Source organism: Lissotriton helveticus, chromosome 2_1 (assembly GCF_964261635.1).
Source record: "Lissotriton helveticus chromosome 2_1, aLisHel1.1, whole genome shotgun sequence".
Taxonomy (NCBI): Eukaryota; Metazoa; Chordata; class Amphibia; order Caudata; family Salamandridae; genus Lissotriton; species Lissotriton helveticus.
Window position 1 is genome coordinate 951,241,415 of NC_136059.1, and position 27,483 is coordinate 951,268,897.

The window sequence follows — 27,483 nt, forward strand, 5'->3', positions numbered from 1 at the left end:
TGAAGGCTGGCTTTGCAGCAGATGTTCAAAAGAATCTTCGGCCTCTGAAGAGCTGTTGGGCTCGATAGGGTAGCGCCTGTAGATCGGGGCGGTGCCAGCTCAGAGGATTTTGGTCAGTGCATTGAGACCGTGTGGTACAACAGGGCTGAATCTTTGTCAAAGGGTTTGCCGCCCTACCCTCTCAAGAGCATCATTCTGCCTTGACCGTTGGCCTCATTGAAGGCCTGATGTGTGATTCAACTTCAGCCATACTCACGCTCCATGCCAAGGTTTTCATTTGAGGTCTATAAGGTGTGGAGTCACTGGGAGCCTGGAGAATATGGCCACTGGACTAGGTAATGTTTGGCGAGGTAGAGGGCCCAGGGGGCTGGCTTCTTCACCTTCCTCGACACAGGAGGAGGACTGCTCTTCAAAGATGTTGGGCATGTTGTCGGGAGCCTGCCTCTGCATCTTGTGGTGTACCCACCAGCTCTCCATTCGATATCAAAGAGTCTTCTTAGAACGCAAGGTCAGGCAGGTCTTGCATGAGGTTTCACTGTGGTCAGTCCAAGGAAACTTTGTCTGGCACAGAGAAGTGACAGTTTTGAAAGGGCATCCATTCTATTCCTCTGTACATTCTGCACTGACTAGTACCCTAAGGGAAAGGGGCATAAGGTCCTGGCGAGGCTCCTGGCCCCGTGATGCGCGTAGTCAATGTAGATCGTCTCTGAACGGTAAAGGATGGAGAAGGAAAGTACAGTTGTTTTCCAAATATAGGAGTTGAGAACTCGACTGGCTGGGCCCAAATGAAAGCGCATTTAACTTGAAGTATAGATTGTTTTTCCACCATCGAATTTGCAAACGCCCAATCTAACATGGAGTCGATGCCCATGCGCATTGCCAGCTAAGGAGTGAGCCACTATATATATAGTGACTCGAAAGAATACTTCAAAGCAAAACAGCTTGCAAACATCTGAGTCCAACACTAGATGGTAGTAGTATGCAGAGCATGTTTTCTACAGTTACACATGCTACGAACACTTTTTTTGCAGTTATGGTTCTACACAAATATGCCCAAGTATAGCAATGTACATGTAACCGCCTATGGTAGGCACTCGGATTATATAAAGCGGTAACATGCCATGTCATGTCCCTTTAATTAGCAAACTTTATATTATTATTTTCTATTACAATGGAAAGGACCCGTTTCTTACAAACAGGGCTAGCACAATACAAAGCAAAACAACACTAGTGACTGTACACAACGATAAACTGACATAAAATGACAATTTGCAAACTTATTAAAATAAACTATTTAAAGGGATATTTTTATAGCTATGAAATGGAATAGAAGATTAACAGACATTGACAATCCCGATCTATTTGTAAGAGTATCAGTTATCCCCTCAGGCGTTCCAGTTTCTAAGGAGTCCCACTTACAACTACAACCGTGCCTTATAAGGAAATAAGCTTGCATCATGGTGTTTGGGAGAGGTGTCAGGATGCCACTGTATTTAACCCTTTCACTATGCCACATTCAGTGCCATCTGCCTGTCTGGGAGCAGCCCACTCAGTTTGGCACGAGCATAGCTGGGGAAGTGTAACCATTGTTTCAGATGACTGATACTGTGAATAGAAGGTGGAAGTGAAGGGTCATGGTGACTACACCTCAGGTATGTGTGGCTAGTTTTTAAAGGCCCACTTCTGCTAACACGTCAACACATCCGCAGAACAAGTAAAATGAGAATAAAAGTATCCATGTTGGTACTGTGAGCAATTAACACTTCCGTTTACACCTGGTTCTTTTACATGCCCATCTGATAGGTGACACGAGTGAGAGGGATTAAGAGAGGGTAACTATGTGAGTTATATCAAGCGTCAAACACATGCACAGTGAAGGACAGCTGCTCACTCTGGTCTGAACCTGCTTACAACAAGTGGCTGCCAGCTTGAGTGCTCTGATCGAGGCACATCCGTGCAAAGCAGGGGATGACAGTTTATAGCAGGGGCATACAAGAAACACGGAGACAGCATAGACATTTATTGGAAAAGAGAAATACCACAGAGTGGAGCCCAACATATAGTTTGAACTTTTTAAGTGGTCAAATTAAGACTGTACATTAACATAATGTAGCACTTCCTGTTTAGGAAACACCAAAAGGAGAACTATAATGTGGTACATGTGGAAAACATTTTTCAGCCGCAATGAAGGTGCGTCCATTTGATTAAAAGGTCTTTGTGAAAAAATTTGAGGTTGGGCATACCAGGTGTGAACATCATCAACTCTTCTATTTAAAAAAGTCCGCACCAAAAAGGCTGTGCACAAAGCAGAATTTCAAAAGCAGAGTGAGACAAGATCAAAGCGACACAATGAGAACACAACTCACATTGTATAAAGAATGGATCAACCACAGGCATGCACCAAAGGCTGGGTTAATTATCCATTACTCCAATTTCTCTTTTCCTGACCCAGTCCTTACTTAGCTGAAGAGGATCAACTTCCTCAAGAAAGGCATCGTCTCTGAAAGCAATCTGTAATCTAAAAATGATTGACGTTTTAGCCATGCCCCCTAACTATGCTCTGCCTCCTCTATGGGTTAAGGAAAGACTCACCAGAGACTCATCCTGTTAGTACACACACAAGCATACAAAGCACTACATATCAAGAACCACCCTACATCAACCATCGACTGAACTTCCACCTGCCCGCAGGACGCCTGTATTCCGCCTCACTTGCCCTAGCTCATATCCCCCACATCCGTCGCAGTAGAGGCCGCTCCTTCTACTACATCGCTACCAAGACCTGGAACTACCCACCCCTCCACCTCCGAGCAGCATCCTCCCTGCAGACATCAGAAAGAAGCTCAAGACCTGGCTTTCGACTGAGACTCGGTACCTTCAGTGCCCAGATACCACTAGGGGTGACGGTTTTGTGCTATAAAAATGCTGATTGATTGACAGTACGGAAGTAAGCACTTGGGGTTGCAGACAAAACCCCACCGAGCAGAAGGGTAGGAACATAAAAACTACGATAAGGAGGTGAGAATTGGTGTACTGAATAATACTGGCAAATAATCCAGCCACTACCTCCTCCTCCATAGGTACCCACGTAGGCTGAAAGTTTAGTATAAGCATCATTAAGCTGAAACTATAATTAAATGTTACGTACTTGGGGGTCGTGTTTGACGACAGAGGTACTTGGGGCCCCCAAATTACCTCCAAAGTAAATGCGGTAAAAACATCCTCTGCCGCCATCCTAGGTTTTGCTAAACGGTTAGGGGTAAACCATGTGAAGCAATTTTATCCATTTATAAAGCCAAGTCTATTGCCATTGCAAGATATGGGGCTGGCATTTGGGGGTATAAACAACATAGGCCTATCCAGACAGAGAAAAATAAATTCCTCCGTGCCCTCCTAGCTCTCCCCCAAGCAACAGCTACATTTTCGGTCCATCAAGAGCTAGGGATGGGCTATATTACAGAAATCATAAGCTTAGCCCCCATTTTATTATGGATAAAAACATGGTTGAACCCGAAACTCACCCTGAACCATGAGATTTTAAGAGATTGCATGAATCTGGAGAAATCTAAGGAAATCCAGTGGCTATCTTTTATTAAGAAAACCGCCAAGGAATTGGGACGCCCTGAAATTTTTAGTAACCCAGATGGGCTGGTAAAGGGTGACATCAACTGGGTTAAGTCTAATTTTAAGAAACTTAGAGACCAGGAGCGGGAATATGTGCAATTAAACAAACCTACTGTTAGGGCGCACTTCCTACTAATTGTGTCTGTATCTATCCAACCATATCTCAGTACCATAACGGTCCCCTTCCATCGCTGGTTGGTTACAAAGTTCGGTTTTAATCAAATTAATTTCTTCCTGTCTGACCCCATGGGTTGGTGTAGGCCAGAGGAAACAGTATCATGCAAATGCGATGGCCATTCACCTCAAGATATAATGCACTTTTTATTTTTCTGCTCCTTTTATAGTAGTGGCAGGAAAAAGTTTATTCTCCCACTTTTAAAAGATAAGGGTTACTTACAAATAAAGCCAGCACTGCTCTATCTACAACTAATGGAATCCCCAGCGATTATGTATGGTGTTCTTAATTTTTTTGTATCAACCATTAGAAGCAGGAAGATTAGACTGGCGAAAATAATATAATGATACCATAAGAACGTGTTTTTAAGAAGTAATAATGAATTGATGTTTCTATGCAAAATTGTTTTTAAATTGTACTTATTGTATTAATGTAACTCTGCATTATTTATTTGTATAGTATACTTTTATGATTTTTATTAATCGAATAAAGTGTGTTTTGACTGGACTATAATTAAATGTCGTAGACATAAGTGAAAAAATGTAAATTTTGTGCTCAAATAGGAGAAGCTAGCGAGCAGTTTAACAAATATTAAAATGGTAGGGGGATACAAAGTACGCTTCGCCATACTGTACAGTCCACTTGGTGACTTTCAGGTGTACAGATACTTAGCATGATTCACGGTTTTCATTCCTTCAGCAATTAGGTGAACCAATTTAGTACTTTACAAACCATTCGCCTTTTGTGGAGCCTGAATACCGTGTGCCACGGTGGACAGTTTCTGACGCTGCAAATAGAACAAGAAGGATTAGGGCTCTGGCACTATTGGCATCTACTGTGATCATTGTTTCGGTGCCTCAGCCACAATGAAAACTGGTGTGGGCATCTTCCACAGATATGTTATCTCAAGAAAAAGAAGTAGCAGTACTACATATTCTTCCATGATCTTAGCGTCAGCGGCCAGAAGACTGGTTAACCACAGTTCGCAGGGGACCAAAGAACCCAGTCCTGCCTTTTTTTTTAACCAAAAGCGGCCTTAACAGCCCTACTTTTAGGATGTCCTCAATATTGCTTGAGGTAACTGAAGCATTCATCACTACATTAAGGAGCTCAAGGACAAGAAAGGCCAGATGAACGAGCAATCCAGTGGGTACTATTTCACTAAAGAGACTATCTTCCAATTCATGGAGTGCTTTGTAAAGCAGCTACGAAGCCAAGTCCCAAAGCTCCAAGAAGAGGGGGATTAGACTGCATAGTGCATTACATACCTCTTTCTGTTGGATACTCTATATAACCAAAGATTACTCACCTTTAGAATATTATCTATGTGCCAGACTGGATCCGAAAACTGGTGGCACTGCTCCTGCACAGTGCCTGGTGGTGCCCCGTGATGGGTCTGAACCACCCTGGAAATTTCAGCACAGAAAGGCATACACACGGAACTCCTGCATTCCGATGTCAGTTTATTTCTTCACTCTTTCTGCGCCCCCAGATGTGGCACATTTACCAGTTGTTAGTACCAGATTACATGTCACTAAATTAGGGCCTTTTTAAATGTGTAAAAGAGGCCAGACCACAGAACGAGGACAGAGGGTGGCTAGAAATCTGCGGTTAGACAGAGTAACCACCAGAAACAGCATTACTGAAAGTAACTTGTTTTTCTGATTGATACTTCTAACTGCAGATCCATCACATTTGGAATAGACAATAAAGCAGTAACACTCAAAAGTGGAGGGTAGGAGGAGTGTGCTGGGACCAAAAAGGTCCTTTCAGGACCTAACCAGTAAAATACACCTCCTGTTGGACTTGGACCTGGCTATCTGTGCACCGATGCTCACGTCACAGCCTGGCTGATGTTAACAACAGGCACTCCAACACACTAGTACCAGCATGCCAACATACTTGTACCAGTTATAACTCTGGCAGAAGAGGCTCACAGTTGTTCCGGAAGCTGATTTCTGGCCAGTGTGTAAATCTTATTGCAGAGGATTTTCCACTCGACAGAGCCCGGTTCTATATAGATTTTTCCACCCTAACCCCCCCACCCACCCCCCCCCCCCCGAAAAAAAGCCGATTAGTCACCCGTTGGTACTTTGTATGATCATTGTAAAAGCTTAAATCACTTTTGGGGTCCACCCGCTAGAGCCTCTCCTCCTCTTTCAAGGGTGAGAATGGGAAAAGAAAGCCAGTAGAATAATAGATTGTCCAACGTGGAAAGGAGTAATGACTTTCGTCAAAAAAGCAACTGGCATCCTCCGCACCAGCTTCTCTAACAGAAGGTGGTGTAGGGCAATTGCACCGAGAATGCCTGGAGCTCAATCATGCGATAAGTCAAAGCGTTTGCATTGAGGGGGGCAGTCTTTAAGGTTAGAAGATGCACTGAGCAGCTATGCACCAGCCTGAAGGCATCACAAGCGGATTTAGAAGGAACATATGTGTCACACCTTTAATAAACCATATCACAATAGGTGATTTAAACAAGGCCAGTTGGCCTGGTAAAAGTAAAAATTATGAACGTGTAGAAAAATAAACTTTTATGCAACAACTGCAAGGCTTTACTGGGCCTAAGACAAAACAAATAATAGTACATCCAAGAGCCTGGGTTGTAAGGGTTCTAACTGCTGAACACCATACAAGGTTACAAATTTACCTCAGTGCCTGGCATAGATGGGCTTTGATAAAGGGCATCTGACAATCACATTCACAACTACCGGCTGCAGATCAAATGAAGATAACTTTAGTTGTTCAATCTCCACGCATGGAGGTGTAGATTGTGCAAGTTTGAGTGAAGGACCATGCCCTGCTGCTGAGACAGGAGATCCATCTCGAAGTGAAAACCTGATCAGAGGGCAGATGCCCATGACCAGAAGGTTTCGTTCCAAAATCTCCTTGCCTGATCCGGAGCCACTAAGATGACTTGGTCCCGATCATTGAACTTCTTCAGAACATGGGGCAGGAGTGGCAGGGGTAGGAAGCCGTACAGGTGTCTCATATTTCATTCCAGCTGGAATGCGTCTCCTAGTGAGTCTTTTTACTGGAACATGAGCATAATTGTTGGCACTGTGTATTCTTCATGGTGGCAAAAAGATCCAGTTAGAGTTCTCCCTACTGTCAGAAGATGGCCTGGACCACCTTGGTATGCAGACACCATTTGCGATTCTGCCATACATCACAGATGAGCTTGCCTGCTCTGGCATTTGAGGATCCGTCAGGTAGTTTATGACCAAGAAAATGCCCTGAAGTTCCAGTCAGCTTCCAAGGGGCAGCACCACCTGGCATGGGACTCGAGACCCCACTCTGTCTTGCTTGTTTGAGTATTGCAAAGCAAAATTGTTGTCCTTGGCAACCTGCACCAGTCTTCCTTTGATGGACGGTAGGAACGCCTTCAACACCAGGCAAATGGTACACCGTTCCAACAGATTGATATGGAGCCAGGTTTCCTATGGAGATAAAAGTCCTTTGATCCCCCACCTACCCCCAGATATCCTCCTGAACCCATCAGTGATGGATCAGTCACCACCATCAGGTCTGGATGAGGAAGGGAGAGGGCCTGCCGCATTACCATTTGCCTTTGAGTAGCCACCATTGCAGCTCAGGCGCTGTTCTTTTGAAATCAAAAAGGAATCCACCAGATTTCGATGGCGCTGACCCACTGGGATATCAAATTCCATTACAGAGCTCCCCTGTGCTGACTGCCGCTGTTGTCCAGGGTAATGCAGCAGGCTAAGAGGCCACGAAGCCTCAGAGCTGCTCTCACCAAGATCCAGGACAGAGCTGAAACATCAGGATCATAGCCGAAATATCCTGAACTTGTTACAATGGAGGGACCCTTGAATTACACTTTGTCTGGTATAGCCCCAATGAATGACAACCTCTGAGAATCAGGTGCAACTTCAGTGCACTGATCGTGAATCCCAACAATGTCAAAAGCTTCACCATTGTCTGGCCGTGACCCACGACTGACTGTGGCAAGCCTTCCTTTAACAGCCAGTTATCAAGGTAGGGAAAACTGGCTCTCCCAAACTGTGATGGGTGTGCGCGACAACCACCATTACTTTTGCGAACACCTGAAGAATACTAGCGAGGCCAAAGGGGAAACTGAAAATTTTTCTGATTGACCTTAAACCTAAGGGAACCCTCCATGATAGAGCAGGATCAGTTTGTGAAAATGTGTGTCTTGAAGGTTAAGGAACAATATCCAGAATTCTGGGTTCAGTGTGGTTAAAATCTGGACCGCATGAGCCTCTTGAATTTATTCTTCCTGAGAAAGGCATTTAATGGCTGAAAGTCCAGTGTAGGCCAGAGGCCCCTGTTCTTTGTCGGTACAAGGAAATATCAAGAGTAGCAACCTTCCTCTCTTTTCGAGTCCTGGACTCTCTAAATCGCTCTCATTGAAAGCAACACTAGCACCTCCTGGAGCAGAATGGAGTGGTACTCCTCCAAAAGTTGGCTGGATGGGGGAGGAAGATCTGGCGGAGCAGCCAGAAAAGGTAGGTCACAGGCATGCTGAACACTTTGAATGACCCATTTGTTGGAGATAATGGATCACCATTGAATTCTGTCTCCCAAAAGATGGATATGTGCTGCTGAGGGCAAACTAATGAGGCTTAAAGGGTGGTGGGAACTGGGAGGACTGGTGTCCTTGCTGGCCTGTGCAATGTTTAGCAGCGATGTCTACCAGATCCCCCAACCACAGCTTCGAAAGGACAGTGGTGACTACTGCAGAGGATGAGGGGACTGACACTGCCTGTATCCCAATTCCCTAATATAGTTCCTACATTTTCAAAACTGGTGGGGGAAATGCTTAGCAAGGGTCAGGTGTCCCACAGTGAGTACCGAAGCTTTACTATGTTTGAGTCACTCAAGAGTGGGATCAGCATTTTCACTTACAGTGTACTCCAAAAGCATTGGAGGAATGCTTAATATGCAATCCACATTTGTTTGATACAATTCTACTGACAACTAATTGCCTGGGTTTATCCTAGATTTTTTAAGTTGAGCAAGATTTACGTGAACCTGTCTACCTTCTCTGCTATTGTTTCCGTCAATCACAAAGTGCTAATTATCTTTGCTGGATTGGAAATAGCAATGGCATTTGTATGGTAATACGAATCCGTAGCAGTATCTAGTCTTCGCCCCTTTCCCCTGGTGTATCAATAATCATCCTTAAGTCACGTTTATGGCATGTGTATCAGGGGAATGCACCTCAGGTGGCCATTGAAGGCTCACGTGGACACATTGACATTCTACAAAAACTACATTTTCCCCGAGGCAGCCCAGGCTTCTCATGAAAGTGTGGAGATGGCAGGTGTGGGTAAGATCCCATACTTGAAACTTGAAAAGTCTACATCCTACATGGCTACAGCCATTGTGATAAATGCAAGGCTAGTTTGTACCACTTTCCCAATAATACTACTACTGCCACCACTAGTATTTCCTCCACAGCCTGACAATCCCCTCTTTCTCTCTTACAGCTCACTCCAAAATAATTAGTCACAGTCTTCTTGTTCTCAAACTGAAAAGATCCTGTGCTAGTTGTCAATTGATTCCTGAAGGGTCAGCTGTCTCCTCTGGAGAAATTCTTAGGCAATCCCATCCAATACCAACTCTTCTTGACACACTGTAATCAACCACATCCATGCAAACCATCCCAAAGATCTAAGGTGTAAATAATCTATCTTCTCTGCTATCACTTTCATCAGCCACACACTGCTTCATGAGTTATCTCGGCTGGAACAGAACTCCCATTTCACGGTGACTGCAGGCCAATAGTGTTATTGTTTAATGCTTTAAACCAGCCACATATCAAATGGCCTTTCAGGTATATTCGTCATACAAAACTTCCAATGAGGCAAAATCCCCCTCCCACACACTCACTTCACATAATTATCGATAGGAGGTTCTGTTGTGGCAATTCACCTTGTTCATGCATTTGAAATCCAACTTACTTCAGGCTAAGATTGACAGAACATGATTGCTACTCATATCCAATAAGAAATGCTACTCATCCTGGCTCAGTGTACTCATTATCCAAGCCAGTGACAACCTCAAACATTTGTTCTTCTATGAAGAAATTCACTCTTCAGGACTGGTGTGTGGCCCTCTTTATCAGCTTCCAGACCTTTGAAGTAGATTTCTTGTTCTTGATTTGGGGGAGAACACGGTCTACTGCTAAGATTCTCATCTTGCCACATTTTGACAATTGTTAATCCAATGATGCATTGCGATAGAACCTTGTAGCAAGGAGATCAAACACACCCTGTGTCCTGCTGCTCTGTTTTCTAGCAGAAAATTTAAATGCATACACAGACTAAGAAATCTGTTGGAAGGGTTTGAAAGCATAAAGAGTATTAGGGGGACTCATCAGGCCTAGCCCTGATTTCTTTCTCTGAATCTGCTGCTGAATCCAAATAAATCCAGGGTAAATCAAAGTCCTAATCTGGAACACGGGACACTGTTACCTCCTCATTGCATTCTGATGCTACATACTGTTCTTCTAGTGGGAAACTGAGTAGAATTTGGTACAAACCCACGTAGGGAGACAGAATTGCAATGTACAAACATGCTTGTTGCCACGGCGGAATAGGTCTATGGCCCATACCATTTCGTGGATTTTAATGCCATCCATCTGTAAAGACTCACAACTGACCATTAACTAGCAGTAGCTTGGATGGAATCTTTTGGGTACTGACATTGGCAAAACCACAACAAAAGTTACAGATGTAGCACTAACTGGGACTATTGAGGTTTTTGAAAACAACAGTTTAACACATGCATTTTATTAAAAAGAGCTGCCATTTACCATATGACGAGGGTATATGAAATCACGTCATTGTCAGCAGCAACCGCATTCATCGTGCAGAGACCAGACAACTGCCATAAATTTCAAAATAATATTTCCTAGCTACTAATTATGCAGTCTGTCAAACAGTTGCAAAGCATACACATTCCCCGCTTGATATTCATGTCAAACCAAAAAGCTAAGTGGAGCTAACAAACTCATGGGAACACAATCTACTTTCTACTTGTAAGTGCTGGGGTTCTACAGGCAATCATGCAAGTACTAGTGCCACCCGTTTCAAATGTAGACCTTTCTTGCCACCCATCTGGAAACGCTTACCAAAATCAATTGACTCCTCCATTCTTGCAGGTGATTCCGCAGCAGTTTCATATCTTTGGACCCAGATGCTCCAGCATCCAAAACAAATAACTTATCAGAAATTTGAAGATCATTCCCAAACCTAAAAGATTCAGAGAAAAATATTTTATACCATGTCAATCCATCCTTGCAAATGTTTATGCCTTTTTCATAAACTGGGAGACATTGTGGAAAATGGTAAAAATGAAATACACATCGAATACTAAACAATACATATTTATTTTGAGAACTCCTAACACACACCTGCTGATGTAAATGATTTACATCAAAAGCGGAGAAAACAGGTAAAGTACTAGAGGACTACAACAGTAAGTTCGTATAAATACAGATGCAAATCAGTATTGGTCTTGGCGCATGTCTCTGGGTGAGACAGAATTCTATAAAATTTTAGAATACAAAATCTTTATCAAAAACGTTATGTTTTTCGTGCACAACATCATGGAGTACACTGTAATCTTTATCATACTTTAAATTCGGATTTAGTAGTATGTGCAAGAGTCGATTGAGATAGCATTTCATGAACCGCCCATCTGCATTCTAGGTAGATTGGGAGCACTTTTTAAGAGTTAACAAGATAAAAACCGCTCTTTCTACTGGAAGGCTTATAATCAGAACCACATTCATAAACCTTTAAACAAAGATGGAGACAATCTGTACATCCTGGTTCGATTGACCACAATCGGCATCAAATGTGAGCTTTATTTCCTGCCCTTTGCTCATTCAGAAATGTTGTGAAGGGAAGCCACACCCAATCAATTGTCTCCATTATGACGATAGCAAACAGCTTTCTCGTGGTAGAGACCTTATCAATGTTGGCCCACCATAGGCTTGCTGGAAGCGGGTTGAGCAATTCCAAAACATCTGCAATCGACATCTTGTCTGCCAGAAATAAGTGGGCCATTAAAGTACCTACTCGAGCTGAAAAATTATATTGCCGGTCTTCACCAGCATATCCAAGTAATAATAATAATGGAGCTCTGTGACTTCTGACATAATTAAGATAAGTTGAAACCAAAACTGAAGTATCCTAGGACGATACCACCTAACGTGGGACATAGTGTTTTTTCACCACTCCCCTTCCAGCACATTTCTGAAGAACCAAACGTAGCCTTAAATCTCACTGGTGTAAAATAACAACACACTAAAATAAATATCACATCTTTGAAAAATGTGCACCTTAAGAATGGAACGGGAGACCAAGAGAGTAGAATAAAAGCACGACATACAGGAATGGCGATTTAAACAGCATCATGTAAATCTTCAACAATAAAAGTGGGCCCGCAAAAAACAGAAGATTTGATAAGGCCGTGATGTTTACTTACTGGTTTAAGAGACATGTTATGATTATCGTGTCTTCTCCATTTTAGGTATCCCCCTTTTAGGTGACAACTGTTATCCATTTAGAAATGAAAGCGTGTGACGGTTATTGAATGCAAGTTTATTTTATGTTATATTTTTCCTTGCAATGTAATAATCAAGTCTCCTTAAATACATTGATAGTATTTAATATGTGCTGAATGTGTTCTGTTCCATAATACTGTCATTGCGTTAAGAACAGAGTTTCATGGAAAGCTGATAACTGCCAATATTCTTTGTTGCCATTATTCAAAGAACTACGTTTTTCAGAGTAAGTAAGTTAAAGGACATCTGGCCATTTTCAGTCAATTGTTTATCCTAAAAGGTTCAACAACTTCTATATAATATAGAATCCAGGCATAGGATGTGAAGGGCTACAGAGCAACCTTTGTGCCATTAGACAATGAGCGAAGTCATGCTGAAACACATCACTCACTTTAACTCAAGGCAACCGGGGATGCATTTAGCCTTCACTTGCTGCTCTTATTAGCCCAGTTGGCCTTGTACAATGAGAATAGGAGGTTCTGCTACAATATTGAACTTAAGCCTTATTGTTCAAACAAGTATGCGAGTGTGAACAGCTCAGAAACTCAAAGTAGGCATTCTTTTCTGTTTTATGCTAAAATTAGTTTAGTGAACATAAATAGAAGAATGAGGGTAGGATTGCTATAACACCATACAGTAAATATGTTGGAGTTTTTTAGGTTGATAAACCTTTAGCAAAAGTAGCATCTACCATTGCATTTGTCTTTATTGCAATTACAATTCGTATTGTGAGCATTGGGAAAGGATTTTGATTTTAAAAATACATTTTTGAAATGCATATTTTGTTTTTTTAGTATTTTTGACAGTTTTTCCCCTAACGAAAAAGAGCTCTGGTTTGATTTCCCAGAGTCTCATGGGACTGATCACTGCCTGAAACACATCTCACTAAAGTATTGCTCAGTGGGTTATGAGTTGGTTGCAGTCCAACTGTTTTTGTGCCTCGGGTTGGCACGCTGATTTAGTTCTTAGTGCCAGGGTGTCTAGAAAAGCGAACTGTTTTCTAGAGCAATCTAGAAAATGTATCAGACATTCATTAAAAAAAGGCGTGAATATGATTAAGTTATATCCAGGGTCACTGGAATTATGCAATTCTGCTGGTAAAATAGCTATGCTCAAGGGGAAGGATGAACACAAGACAACGAAGGGAAACCATGCAATAGGAAACCAGCAAATGAGTGACAAATCCAAAAAATGCTAAGCAATGGGTGAGTACTAAGCCCACTGTAATTTTCTGTAGGGTACGCATAGGCTTTCAGACAGCTAAATACAGACAGCTAAATGCTGTCTGATCTGTGAGAAATATGCCTAAATAGTCCCTATTCTCCACACCATCCACGGAAAGCACCCGCCTCTACTCTCCACTGACAGTCATTTGCTGGTACATGTAAATTTAGCACCACAAGGCGGTGATGCGCCATCCTGACATGCTTGATCTTTTCCTCTATGGGTAGAACAGTTGTTTTAAGTCCTCTATATCAATTACTTCCATTGAGTATAAACTATATAGCAGAGCTTTGAGAAGTCATTTCAGTGTCAGCTATCTTGAATTCATGTTTCAACATGTAAATGTATCATGAATATCAAAGTTATCATGGCTATAAAAGCTATGTCTGTTACGATGTTTAATGTAACAAAAAAAACAAAAAAAAGCTAAGGAGAAATTGACGCCGTTTACTAGCAATCTTTAAATTCTGCCATGGTCATCAGCATGGAAGCACGCTCACTGGTAAAGGGTAGTTTGCCTTATCTATTCAATTTTATGCAATGTTGATCTTTTGCCCCTGAGAACAAACTCAGCTGTTTCTTGAGTAATGGATACAGCCTAGTTTTACGTCCCCTTTTAGGAACTAAAGGGAGGCCTTGTGATGCCTACACAAAGTAAACAACAGCTTACTGGGTGAAAGTTACTTTAACTATTTTGCTACTATGGTGCATCCACATCCTTTTTCCCATGTAAAAGTTTTGAAACTTACCCCACAGGCCTACTAAATTGGGAACCGAATCGGGTAAAGAAGCACTCTTTTGCTATAGGGGTGTATATAAACTTTTCTTGTGACAGTGTATAAAAACACAGCTACGCCCAGTTATGACTACAAATGCTAACAAAACTCTAATGTGTCCGTCTGCAATCCATGACTTGCAAAACAGCCATGCAAACCATAACCAGCACAACAAATACAATGAAATGCTGGCAGACGTCCAACCCGTGCTATGCACGGCCTTTGGGCGTTTTTTTTTAAATAACTGTTGTGGGAAACAGTCACTAATAAAAATTTTTAACTAATGGAATTTTCTGAAAATTTTCTTCCATCTTTTTTGTGCCAATTTGTGGGTTCTATTCTCCAACCCATGTGTTGGTCTTGTGCTCCATGCAGTACAATGTGAAGATTTTGCAGTGAACATTTTCTTTCCTCCTCAACGTGCTTCAGCACTTTGCAGGAAGGTTTTGTGGCCTTTCAATGACCCTTTTCAGCAGTTACCTCAAGTACTCCTGGTCATGCTTCACCTGGTGGTCACCTCTCATACGTGAAATGCTGCATGGGTAGAGTCCTCTCTTTTCTCTGCTTAACTTCTTGCCTGAGAACTTGCAGGTGACTCATGGCGTTCAGCTTCTTCTAACATGGCCGGTGCCTAAAGCAGCGGATCTTAACCCTGGATTAGTGGACTTCTTTGAGTCTGGTACATTTATTTACACAGTGGGTCCTCAACTATTTAGAAATTAAATAATGAGGGTTAAGAAAGTATGTACACACTGAAAGAAGAATTGAAAATTTGAAAACTCTGTAAATGTGAGGCAATTCGAAATTGGAGGCTAACATTATGCCTGTATCATCACCTTTATTCATAGCAGCTGTACAAGTACAGCAAGCAGAAACTAATAGGGACGATTAGTGACCTCAGTTGCAGCACTGGTGTGCATCAACAAAAAGAAAGCATGTATTCGAAGCAAGAAAGGCAAAATGATATGGTGGAGTCTAGCTTACTGCCTCATCTTTTAGAAATAAAACTACATGTCTAAAGCTCCGACCTTTCCATTTATATATTTTGTGGCTGTAAATTAAATAAAATGATTAACATAATAGAAATTAGCATCCAGCAGTACATCAGTGGAGGTCCACGGAAGTCGAGAAGTTAAGAACCGCTGTTCTAAAGAATTACCAAATATAGTTCTTGATGTTCTTCTCATGTTTCACCATCTCCCCAGTGTAGAGCACCTCTTCCTCAGCAGTTTAGGATCACGAAATGATGTGCTGTGGTTTTTTCATCATGACTTAGAGCTGGTAAACACCAGTTACATCAAATCTCAATGGTTATTCACAAAATGGTGTATGTGCCTTCTTGTTGCAAAGAACAAGCACTTTTTCGATATGGTGGAAGGTTTCCTGAACTTTAAACCAATGAAAAACTCATTGACTTGACAAGTATTCCACAGACTCAGTTGGAAGTCGGCCACCACATTGCTAAGCGCGACAAATCTGCAGCCTAGAGTTCTGGTGGGGGCAGGGTGTGCTCTATTTGCCCCCTTACGCAGCTTATGTGACCCGTGTCTCGTAATGGAAGACAGTTACACATTTTCTATTGCAGCTTTCCAATCAGAGCCTTTGGGTCCGCAACCCATATCCAATCTGCGGACCTGAAATGGGGTGCATGAAACCAAAAACTTGTTCATTAGGACTGCTTTTTCTATTAAAAAATAATAATAATTTGGGTTTGCTAAATGTCCACCTTCCAAGGTTTGAGGTCAGTTTTGGACTAATAGAGACAACAGATTTTGCTATCATTTTAAACGATTCTAGCACACTGGCACTTTGAAACACTTATTTTTCAAACTAAGCCAAGGCACTACCTTCAGTATAGAACTAGTTTCATGCAAAGTTTGGTGTAATTCCGTTCAGCGCTTCTTTCCGTAGATTCGTAAGGGATTTACAAAACGAAATGCCAATTGTTTGACTCCCGCTTTCATTCTCCCTTCCTGTCAAATTTGCATGAAACCTTTCCATGTTGAACTCAAACCTGATAAACTTTGATTTCGAAACTTTCTTGCAGATTCATCAAACTGCACCAATGATATTAGCAAAAAAACATTCTTTCAATAGACACTGTGATCTATCTAACTATGCAATTGCTATATCGAACTGTGAAGTCTGTGTGTGCGTGGGAGTGTGTATAACCATCTAATTTTGTCTAATGCTGACATCGAGGTACTCTGGTGACTTCATAAATCAAATGTTCGAAAGCTGATTGGTTTGTAAAAGTCACTAGAACAAAAACATGGCAATATAGGACCATATTACACGTTACTTGTTATATTTTTGTTATATTATGTGTTTCACTTGGGACTGTTAGCTTGACAAAGCTGTTTTTGTTAAAGTGTAGCTAACAATAGGCACAAATTGGAATTAGAATATTTAGGTTCTATTTACTTTTTATGATTACATTTTTTTTTTAGTGGTCATTAGGAAGGGCAGGAAATGTATGCGTTTCCGTGGCTACATCATTTACCACATAATTGTGGTGTAGCAAAGCTTCTCCGGAACTCCATACAAATACAACCTAATAGCTTGTGAAGTCAACATTAACCTAAAACTGTGGGCATGCTTAAGAATCCAGGGCGTATCAAGTAAGGCAAAAGGTTTATTACAAACCCCCCAGCCGAACAAAGTAGAGAACATTATTAGCGGCTTCTATCCCGGGATTTCAGAAAGACGGTAGAGTTCAGGCACCGATGGGTCAGGAAAATGTGGATTTCTTGGCTGGCATAAGGATTCACAGCCACTTACATACAGTCCTTGGAAGAGCACAAAGATCTCTTGACCACAGGATATAGATCTAACCCAGATCTAATACTCAGGGTCAGTTGATATTCTATGAGATCTGCAAGCAAAGCTGCTGAGTAGCAGAAGCAGTTTTGATCAGTTTTTTCCTCAGATCAATGGTCAAAAAAGGCACATAGTGAAGCCAGAAACCTCACGGCAGTAACGCAGCTATGTGGTCTGTGAAGCGCAGTCAACAAGGACACGGATTCCCTAATGGCCTGCACATATGCATAGATAACTGAGGGACAAACTACATCTCAGCAGGAACATTCAAAGGAGGAGCAGAATAGCACAGCTACTGCACAATGCATGGACACATCGCGTCAGTCGTACATAAGACTACCTGAGAAAGAGGGGCAATGAAAAGGTTTATGGCATAAATGCACTACAAAAAACAAATCTTCACTTTTACTCCGTTAGTAATTGCATTTTCTGTCATTCCAAAACTGCGCAACAAGATGGAAAAAAGGTAAAAGTCAACTTTTTAAAAATTAGTTGTCACAATAAGATTGCCTGTAGTAACTCATCTCTATGGCCTGGATGGATCCTGCAAAGGTACAAGAAAAACATAGAAAACGTTTCTGATTCACACACAAAAAACTTCTTACCGATTTTTGATTTCTTTCAGCAATGACAAATCTTTGTCATATCCAAACTCTCCGCCAACGGGACGTGGAAGATTCACAATGTCTGCATGAGTGGCGACGAGGACAACCCGCAAGGGACTTTTCAATTTCCCGCCAAATGCTTTAACAGTACCCGAGAGAGAGAGAGAGAAAAACAAAAAAACTAGATTAGAGCTTGTTCTATAAATTGGCCTTCTCAACACAACCTTCCTAACGCCACCTTATTTTGTCACATTTTCAGCAAAACTAAAGAGCCCACACACACACGCCCTTCTCAATCAACTCGCTGGCTGCACTTTGCATCAAACATTACGGTCACTGTTCCTCTAGCCCTGCCTATGCCCTTTGAGAGGTAGTTATCCGATATAACTCCCTGTGTGCCTCTGTCCCAGCCTTCGGTTCACCTCATGAAGTACTACCATCCTTATTTCCATATTAGCCCTAACTCTGCACCCTCAGGTTCACCGTGAAGAGACCCTGCTCTTGGTCTGGTTTCCATCTAAACAATAGCTTCCTTCCTCAGTTGTCTTTACTCTTAGGATTCTTAAAAATCCTTCATAGGTCTGTAAAAAAATCCAACAGTTCTGCTTTTTTGCTTGGACTGCCAAACCGCTTAGTCATCACTGTTTTTTCTGACCCAGCTCAACTGCACTATGTTCTAAGGATCTGTGAATGTTTAGCTTTAAAGCTCAGGACGTTCTTCATATAATTTCTTAGTCAGAGCTTTCTCCAGGGAGCCACTCTTCATGCAGAAATTCCAACAGCACCTTACGTCATCAAACAGTCATCTTTATGAGCCACAAGCTCACACTCAAAGGGTTATGTTAGGACTTGCTATTGGCAAGCAGAACGCGGCCAGCCCCTTGAGCAAACCAGCGCATTGCTGTGAATTTGTAACAAACATAGTTTTCAAGGGTTTGGTAGCTCTTCATACACTCTGCAAAGCAATATCAGATATCCGCTTCTGTCGCGAATGGCACAAGCAAGGGGGAGAAACTACACTTATAAGGCTATCTTGTTGTTTCGCTGTTGACACAGTTATGTCGGATGATGAGAATGGCCCATTTGTCATATTAATAATTACTACATTTGTATGTCAAATCTTATAATCCCTCCGTGTAGTGCAAAAAAGATGTGTATTGCCTGGACCATATGTATGCCTTTCCCTGCTGTGTGCTCCAGGTTTTGTCACACCCTTACTTCTCTTCTTCTTTTCTCTTCCTATTTACCTAATGCGTCTATGTTTTCCATTAGATCTCAGATCTGCTGAATTTATGCTTTAAAAACATATTTCCTTCAACTACCATTTAAGTAACGGTGAAAGAAGCATGTCCTCTTATGAGGGTGACTGGTATCTCCATTACACTGAATACTTATGTGTTTCAGGACTAAACAGGCTTCTTCCTGCAGCAGGTACGGCAATCACCTAAGAAAGGGATTCATTTGGCACCATGAAATTTAATGACTATCGGAAAGTAAGAGAAAAAAATCAGAAAGGAATCAAACAAGAAAAACTAAATATTTTCTTGCCACAACTTTGCTTTTTGTCCGGAAAACACAGAATCCCCCCATCTTAATACCGGGTCCACGTTCCGCTATTTTCTTATTCTCTTTCCTAGATGCAACAGAAGTGGAATAAGGGTCCTGGAAGACCAGATATGGCCGATGGCTACACATGCCAGACTCTCACCAGTGTACCAGAGTTTGTCATTTTGAGCTTGAAATCAGTTCTTAAAATGAAAATGTAAAAGTGCTGGTACTCACTATTTAGAGTACCTGTTTACTCCTGAGAAGGGCCGTTAAGCGCGCATTAAATATATGAAGCAGTGCTCAGAAGTGCAGGTATGCTCCATTTCAAATTAAAGAAGTTCAGTTAGTCAGTACCGGACAGTACCTGCCCATTTTAAGCACTGCTTGAAAAGTACTGCGTCCCTCCGACTTGTAGCTGGGGAGCAGGTGGGAAGTATTAAGGGTAGTTAAAAAAATGTTTGTAAAGGTATGCCTTCTGTTTTGCTCTGCATTGCTTATGGGCTTTTCCCTTACTTTAATCCAATGCAAACCAGTTCTATCTCTATACCCCCACATTGCCAATGAACCATCACCTGTCCTCTTTTTTTAAGACTGGCCTAGAGACAGGTTTAGCTCTCTTTCCGGCTTCAGGTTTTCCTAAAAATCACTTATAATATATGAGCTTTCAGCCACCCTTCTTTATTCACTGGTCTATTCATGTGTCATTCATGTAATGCTTCCATCCACCACAATCTATGGCATTGGTCAGTGGGTCAGTCTGCTTCATCCATTGGTTGCCTTGCAATGAGAGGAACACCATTTTGACCAATCACTTGTGCACAGCCGCCTGAATAGCAGGGTGCTTCAGTGCTAGGGCTGATGTGCCCAAGCCGCTCAGCCGCTCCTTTATTTTTATCATAAATATATATTTGCCAAATGCTTTTTTTCATATTCCTTATGTCCGCAAAAAAATACTTTGTATCCTTACCAAATAAAGACCTATTGGCATTACAAGTCCTCGCTGAATTCTGGTGGAAGGAACTAAGTTGTGATACAGATTTACAGAATGAAAATGTCTCACCTGCTGCTTCTCACAAATATGGTACTTTGCATGAACACGTAATAAGAGAATGCCACTGTCCCGAAAGGAGGCCCCCAAAGCATGGTGCAGAGCACAGAGCTCTAGTCACCACATAGCAGCAGCTTTGATTTTACAAAGGAAATACATGCAGTGATGTGCTGAAACAGATGATTAGAAGACTTAAAGGCACGCCTCCACTGTCATGAACTGTACCTTAAATTAAATGCAGTGCCGCTGAACACAACTATTTTAAAAATGGTATCAGTTGGTGGAAATAAATTTAGGACTGGGAGGCAACTACTGTAGATTACAGTTTTTGCTGCAAATCTAGAAATCTAGAATGATCGAAGATTCTCGGTGCTGGATAGCAGGGTATAGATCATCTGCTTCTCCAACTTCAAGAGATCCACTCCTTATTAGCATCCAAGAAAGGCCTGGAGAGCTGCCTGCTCAGCTCCCATGTTTTTTTGCTCCAACATGATGCCCCCGTCACCTAAATGTGGCTTGGTCCACATTATTAAGTGTTATAAATGAATAATAAGGAAGATACTACTGAGATTCACATACAATACCGATTCACCCTAATGTCAATAGCAAAAGAGCTCCTAATAGCCCTTCTCCATGTATCTGAAAGTCAGCTCCTAGTGAAGGGTCCCTGGGAAAAGTGTCCTTCTTCAGGTCGCGAATGTCTGTGTAAGCTGTACTATTCAACCATCATCAGACATCAATGGCCAGGTCAATGGAAAGCAAAAGGGCATGAGAATAGTATATAAAATGTATAAGCACACACAAATATTTTCTAATGCTAATCGTTTCAGTACCAGCCAGTGAACTTTGTGACATTTTTACAAACTTACTTTTGCTGCAAACTAAGCGAATGATCGCTCTACTTATTCACATTCATGTCGTGTGTCATGAATGCCTGCGTCCAGTACTTACACAACGGACCCTCATTAGACATGAACAGTAAGTAACAACGACTGGGAGCCCGCAAGAAAGAGAATGAGAAGAGAAAGATACAAATGGCATTTGAATGACATGACAATGAAAAAACATTAACACAAACATACACAACAAATACAGAAGGCGGGAGGTTCACAAACAGAAATCTAGAGTAAAACTTGACTTTTCCTCTCAATATTACTCGATATCCCAGCGTCCAAGCACATTCTGAAACTGCTTCAGTCAGTGAGCATGACTGTTTGCTCTTGGCAGACATGGGCTTGCAGAAACAAGCAGTGCTCAGCGATAAGGCAGAGCTGGGGCGGCATTACATTAATATGGCTCATGGTCTGCGACTGACACAGACCTATGAGGTGCATCTGGTGGAAGACCAGAATTCTGTGTCATATTACCAAAACACCCCAAAAACTGAAACATCGGGGCAATGCAAAGTGCGCCTGCATGGAGGAGGTGTTTGAAGGCTGTTAATCGCCAAAATTACATCAAACAAGATTGCACAAGGGCATACAGTTAAGGCAGGACTGTACAGAAAGAATCTTATGACAGCCCGAGGGCACTTGGCGTAAAGTGATATATACAAGTGAAAAGTGACGGAGCAAGTGAACAGGGTGAACAGCGTGAACGGCGCAAGGTGAACAATGATGACAATACATACAGGTAACAAATATCTACATTAGCGATCATTATTTGTCATTTTCATTGAAAACAGAGAAGTTGCGCCCATCAATTGCGCTGTGGTGTCGACGACGTTTCGACCCTCGTTACTTGGGGTCGTCTTCAGGACTGGGCTGTCAATTCAAGGGTGTGCTGTGGGAGAAGTCAATCGTGAACTCGGCTGGAGGGGTCTTCAAAGGTCGATCCAGGGGCAACCATGAGTGAGGCACCTGGGCGCAGTGTGGATGATCACAAGTGAGATAGACCAAGGTGGTCCTGTCCGGTTGGGGCGGCGTCTGATTAAATTGTGACTGCTCGCAGGGGGATAAATCACAGGTCCGGGAAAGCGGCAGGCAGAGACCTCAGCTCGGGGCTCGACCTTTGAAGACCCCTCCAGCTTTTTGTGTTACTGCACATGCTAAGAAAATATAGCATGACGGCAAAGGCATTAACTCATTTGCATGGGACCACGCCACCATGCAAATGAGGGAACTTCCCTTTGAGATAGCACAGTTGCAAAATATGTGACCATGCGACAGTGTTGCAGAAGAGTCACACAAGTGTCTGCAGCGTAATAGGTTAGTACTCAATCGGGGGACACTTCCGTAATGCCTCTGCAGGACTTAAGTAATAAGGCAACAGATATCAATATTAGGATTAGGTGAGGTTTTATCACGTAGTTTCCTGATTAATGGTTTTTATGTAGTTTGCAGACTTTCCTTTCGCCACATCCAAGTATATTTTACCCACAGTTGAGCTTCAACATACACAAAAACATGCCCAATTAACAAAGTACTTTTTTCTAATCATTCCTTCTCTGCACTCTTATTCCCAATTGTGTAGATGGTGTTTTTAAGATCAGAATTTTGCTCGCAAATGCTTACCTTGCGTAATTTTTCCACATGTCATGGGTGTCTCGACACTTGAGAAGGAAAAGTACATTACAGTACATTTATGTGCAACATATTGAAAATTGGGAGTATGCAATACTACAAGAATTTAAAAAGTCCCAATGTCCAAGCACAAACCCAATTGAGTATAAATTTATGATCTCCTATTTATTGTAATTTTGTGGCAAATACATGAGGGTCATGAAAAAAAACCAAACTTCACAACCCCCTATCAAGAAACATTAATGATCCATGCCGTATACGAATGTAGAGTCTAGCCAGAGTTGCAATGGCTTAGTGTGCATTTCTTCTAACAACAAATTAGCAAGCCTTGCATTAGCCAATGGCACGTTTAGAGGGCTGCACAATTAGACTATTTAAAGCAGTTTTCAGTTCAACTTTAGGGAAGCTTTTTTCACCATTTTGGTGAATCTGTTGACTTACTCTGTATATCATATCGTATTTGCGGTTTAAATCTCCCTCAAAATCAAAATCTGGGACCAGTTAGTTTTATTCATAATGAAATTTTCTTTTGTTGTAAATTTCAGGATGAGGTCAGATTTCTGTTGCAGACTTTAAGAAACTATCAAAAAGGCACCATCTCTGCCCCCCAATAAGTGCACCCTTGGACTAAGTAAAATAATGCAACTGGCAGCAGGTCAGCCTCAATCAAGGCGGGTCAACCTTGACGGAGGTTACCTACTACCAAAAGTAGGCTGATGGCACTCTGCAGTGCATAGGACTCCTACACCGTTGATGCTTTGTGCAATGAGACCTATATGATGCACCTGGTAGTGTGTTATAGATCAGGTTGAGCATATATAGGGGCATTTCCAGAACATCAAGAAGAGTCAGTGTTGAATACAGAATCTTCCTTTATAATACGGTCCTTAGGCATTATCCTATACCTGCCACCAACACGCAGCTGGACTACACACGCTGCAACTGGTAATATAAGAAGAAAAAATGTCACAGTTGGCAATGTAGACCCACTTCAAATGACACCACCAGTTAACACGTATTCCTCAAGCGGTCCATTCACAAGACCCATCTTGGCGATCAAGTGATTGTGCCTACCAACTTGCCAAGGTGCCTTCTTCAACTTTTGTGGCCCTGGTGCTGTAACAGGAAATCAGCTAACAGACTCCTGGAGGTAACCTCTTCTGTCTGAGGCTCGGGGACAACATTTCTTGGGCATAGCACAGGCACAGTTCTCTCTTTGCTAACCCAAGGATCAGCATGTGCAGTACACTCTTTATTGCAGTCTCCCACTTCTGGGTTAAGGGAACAGCAGGGCAGTCCTCCTTTCGTCCTCTCTCCAGTGCAGGTATGATCTTAGGTCTGGGCACCACTTTTATGTCCACAACTTGCCCTCAGGGATGCAGTGACTTCTAGCCAATGAGCTACCTGATCCTCTCCTGCCTGAGGACGAATTCTTGCAATGTTGGATATTTAGCAATCCCAGGGTGCAATGTTCTGCCCACTTCCAAGATTTCAGGACCCTTCTCTCGCTGTGTAGAGCTTGGTAGCCCACCCTAGAGGTGTGGCTACCTGAGGGCTACACACCAATGGGATAACTGATTTGCCAACTGTTTATGCCTTCTTGTCCCCAACGCCCAACCTGTCTACCAGAACAAAAGAGCAGCCCATCTTGTGTGTCCCCCATTTGCCCTTCAAAGGCAGCTTCCCCTGTGAAGCACGCCATTTGAGCTCACTGGCTTCCTGCCAGAGCGAGTCAACACCTATTCCAAAGACGGACCTCTAATACGTCCTTTTCTGGGAGTCATTCACACCTTTTCCCTGGACGGCAGAAGGTTATCTTGAGGCCAGCATCTGCAAGTAGCCACTGGAAAACTTGGGCAACAGAGTTGTAACTTCCCAAAGTTGTCTTTCAATCAAAAGCTACATTAAATTCGACTTGGGAATGAAAGTGGGTTTAATGTAATAATTATTTTGATACCGCGAAGTATCGAAAAACAATGAAGAGATGGCAGCGCATCACAGGGAGTACAGACTTAAAGCATGTATGTGTCTTTCACATGCAAAAACACACAAGATGTAGTACCTAAAGCTTGAAGGAGAGGAATGAAGCCAGAGAGGTTTTGAAGAAAGTAATTAATTGAAATAGGAAAAGGGGGTGGCAGGCTCAACGGAAGGTTTCTGAAAAAATATGAGCAAATTCTATTTCAAGACGTCAAAATGGCACGCCGGTCTATTCCCTGTTTACTTCAATCCGTGTAAGAGGGCACCGTGTTTGTACCGACTAAAGCTCTAACTCTCGCGCCCAACCACATTCCAATGGGTGCCTATGTCCCTGCAGTGCACGTGGCCAGGCAGGTTAAATACCACATAGTGCAAGTAGCTGAGCGAGGTGAATTGCAGCCAGCCATCTAACCTGCCACCTTGGGTAATCAGCTAAGCAGGTACATTGGGGCAGCGCTAGCCCGCCTGGATTCGAGCACAAACACCCACTGCCAGGCGGGAGCACTGCCTTATATGCACGTGTCAACCAACAGACTGCAATGCGACCAAACCAGAACCTACGGAGCAGGAAAATGTGGGGATTTTTCTCAAAAACAGACTACATGTATGTATCAGGCCATGGGACATAATCCACAGCCTCGTATATTTTACTGCTACAGGGACCCTTGAAGAGCATGCTCAAGAGCCCAGTCCTGTCAAGTATCACGCATCAAGTGTGACACTCACGCATTTCAGTGCGGTGATCCGCATCACCGCACTGAAATGCAATGTCACGCATTTGTAATGCTATTCAGAAACTCGTGCTGACTTCTGTGCAATCTCTGCTTCCCGGGCGCTGCACTGCACAGACCCGCTTGCCAGCAGAGCTGGCTCATATTATTAAAGAGGTGCTACAATATTACATGAATCTGCGACTGCCTCTGCTTTAATTTCCAGTCTTGGCGCTGCGCGACCGCAGCGCGGCTGTCAATCACTGAAGACACATCAGTCACTCGCTGTCAAGACTCAACCCGGGCGGGGCCTGCCCTCACTCAGCTCAGCAGAGGTTGCTACTGGCTGCTGTGGCGCCGTGAGGGGTTGTTAATCGGATGTGACCTCATTCGGCTGCCTCCACAGGAAGTGAGGCCCCTGGTAGTTAGAAGTGGCGGGGACTCGAGAGAGTGCCTGCTACCTCAGCCTGCGCATAAAATGAAATATTATTACAGCGCGACCGCCGATGTGGTTGGCGGGGACGAGACCATAACGGCAGCATCATCCGTCGACTCACCTGCAGTGACTCACTGACTGTCATTTACAGTCTCAGCAAAGGGACCGCGCATCAGGTATCGTGATCCTGAGAGGGGAGCCAGGCCGGTGATCGTTCTTCACTCAATCCCCTGCAGAAGTTGATTGCACGCGATTCAAGCCATATCTGTCCAAACTGCCAACGACAATGTGTCCTGAGGAATGACGTTAGTCTTCGCAGCAATGAGGAATTGTCGTGTGCCAAATGATTTCAATGTGAATGAAACCATAAGAGTTTGTTTACGCTTCGCTCACCCGAAAAGTGCTAAATGGGCTGTGCGCGTCGTAAACAAAGACAGCTGCAATGTCCTTACTAAGCTGCATCCATAAAAAAAGTTAGCACAAAAACACGAAAAGATTTTTCAGTGGTCCGCTGCAGGTCTCCGGTTTATTCCCCTCAATTCTGAATATATGATCTTAAGAGGCATACTTTCCTGAATTAAATAGAAAAAAATGTGTTCTGTGGATATTTAAAGACATTTCAGAATAGCTGGACGGGTGTTAAATGTATTTATCGGCAGCGAGTTGCTCTCTCACACTTTGAAAAGCACGAAGGCTGCCGGCATCACATGTAGGGGTAGAAAAAGGGCATTATGGACATTCCTCTCTTCTAGGTAGCTTAGAGCAACATTTAGAAAACAGATTTGTTTGAGAAGTTTCAAACTTTACCACTGATCAGTTTTTTGCTTCAGATTAACCCCTAGTCCCCTACTGTGACATTTTTTCACGGGTATATGCAATTTCACATTCTATAGTTGAAATGAAAACTGCCCTGAATGCCCTGTAGTTCAGAATTACAACACAAACGACATTTCTTTTAAAACAGCTTGGGTTTTTATTGGTTCACTACTCAAGTGCCCATCTGCCCCTTGGCGTGCAAACATACAACAGATACTTAAGATTTACGTCTCTCATAGCTGCAGTTCTTCTGTCTGTTGCTGTACGCTTGATTTAAATATCCATGGTGTATATTATCGTTTATACACACAAAACAAATGTGTACAGATCGGCTTCCATAAGTGTGTGCAGAACTGTGAGGCAATTGTGCGCATTGTAGAGATCGTATGTAAACACTGTGCCACGAAGTTCCTCGCAGGAAACCATATGCCGCTGGCAGCGGGTTTGCGCTGTCCATTTGCCAAGTGTGCTTTTGTGCTGTTAGCACTGAAGAGGTAAAGAGATTTCGCCTTCTTAGTATTTCACACTTGCAGAAATGTGAGTGCATGCTCATTGTTGTCTTTTCATGTCCCCTTTACGTCACAGAACAGAAACAGTGTCTTTTGTCCCATATACTGGACATTAATGATTCATTTTCCG

The 27,483-nt window shown here is 42.6% G+C and overlaps 1 protein-coding gene across 2 annotated transcripts in view; it reads right to left on the minus strand.

The window, feature by feature from the left end:
* Nucleotides 1-27,483, minus strand: part of DAPK1 (death associated protein kinase 1) — a 615,679-nt gene that overhangs the window by 13,201 nt on the left and 574,995 nt on the right. For both annotated transcript variants that reach the window (XM_078675702.1, XM_078675704.1), the window contains 2 exons: nt 17,785-17,923; nt 10,920-11,040 (listed from right to left, as the gene is read on the minus strand). In XM_078675702.1, coding sequence (XP_078531828.1) covers nt 10,920-11,040; nt 17,785-17,923 — 260 coding nt within the window. The remainder of the gene's footprint in view (nt 1-10,919; nt 11,041-17,784; nt 17,924-27,483) is intronic.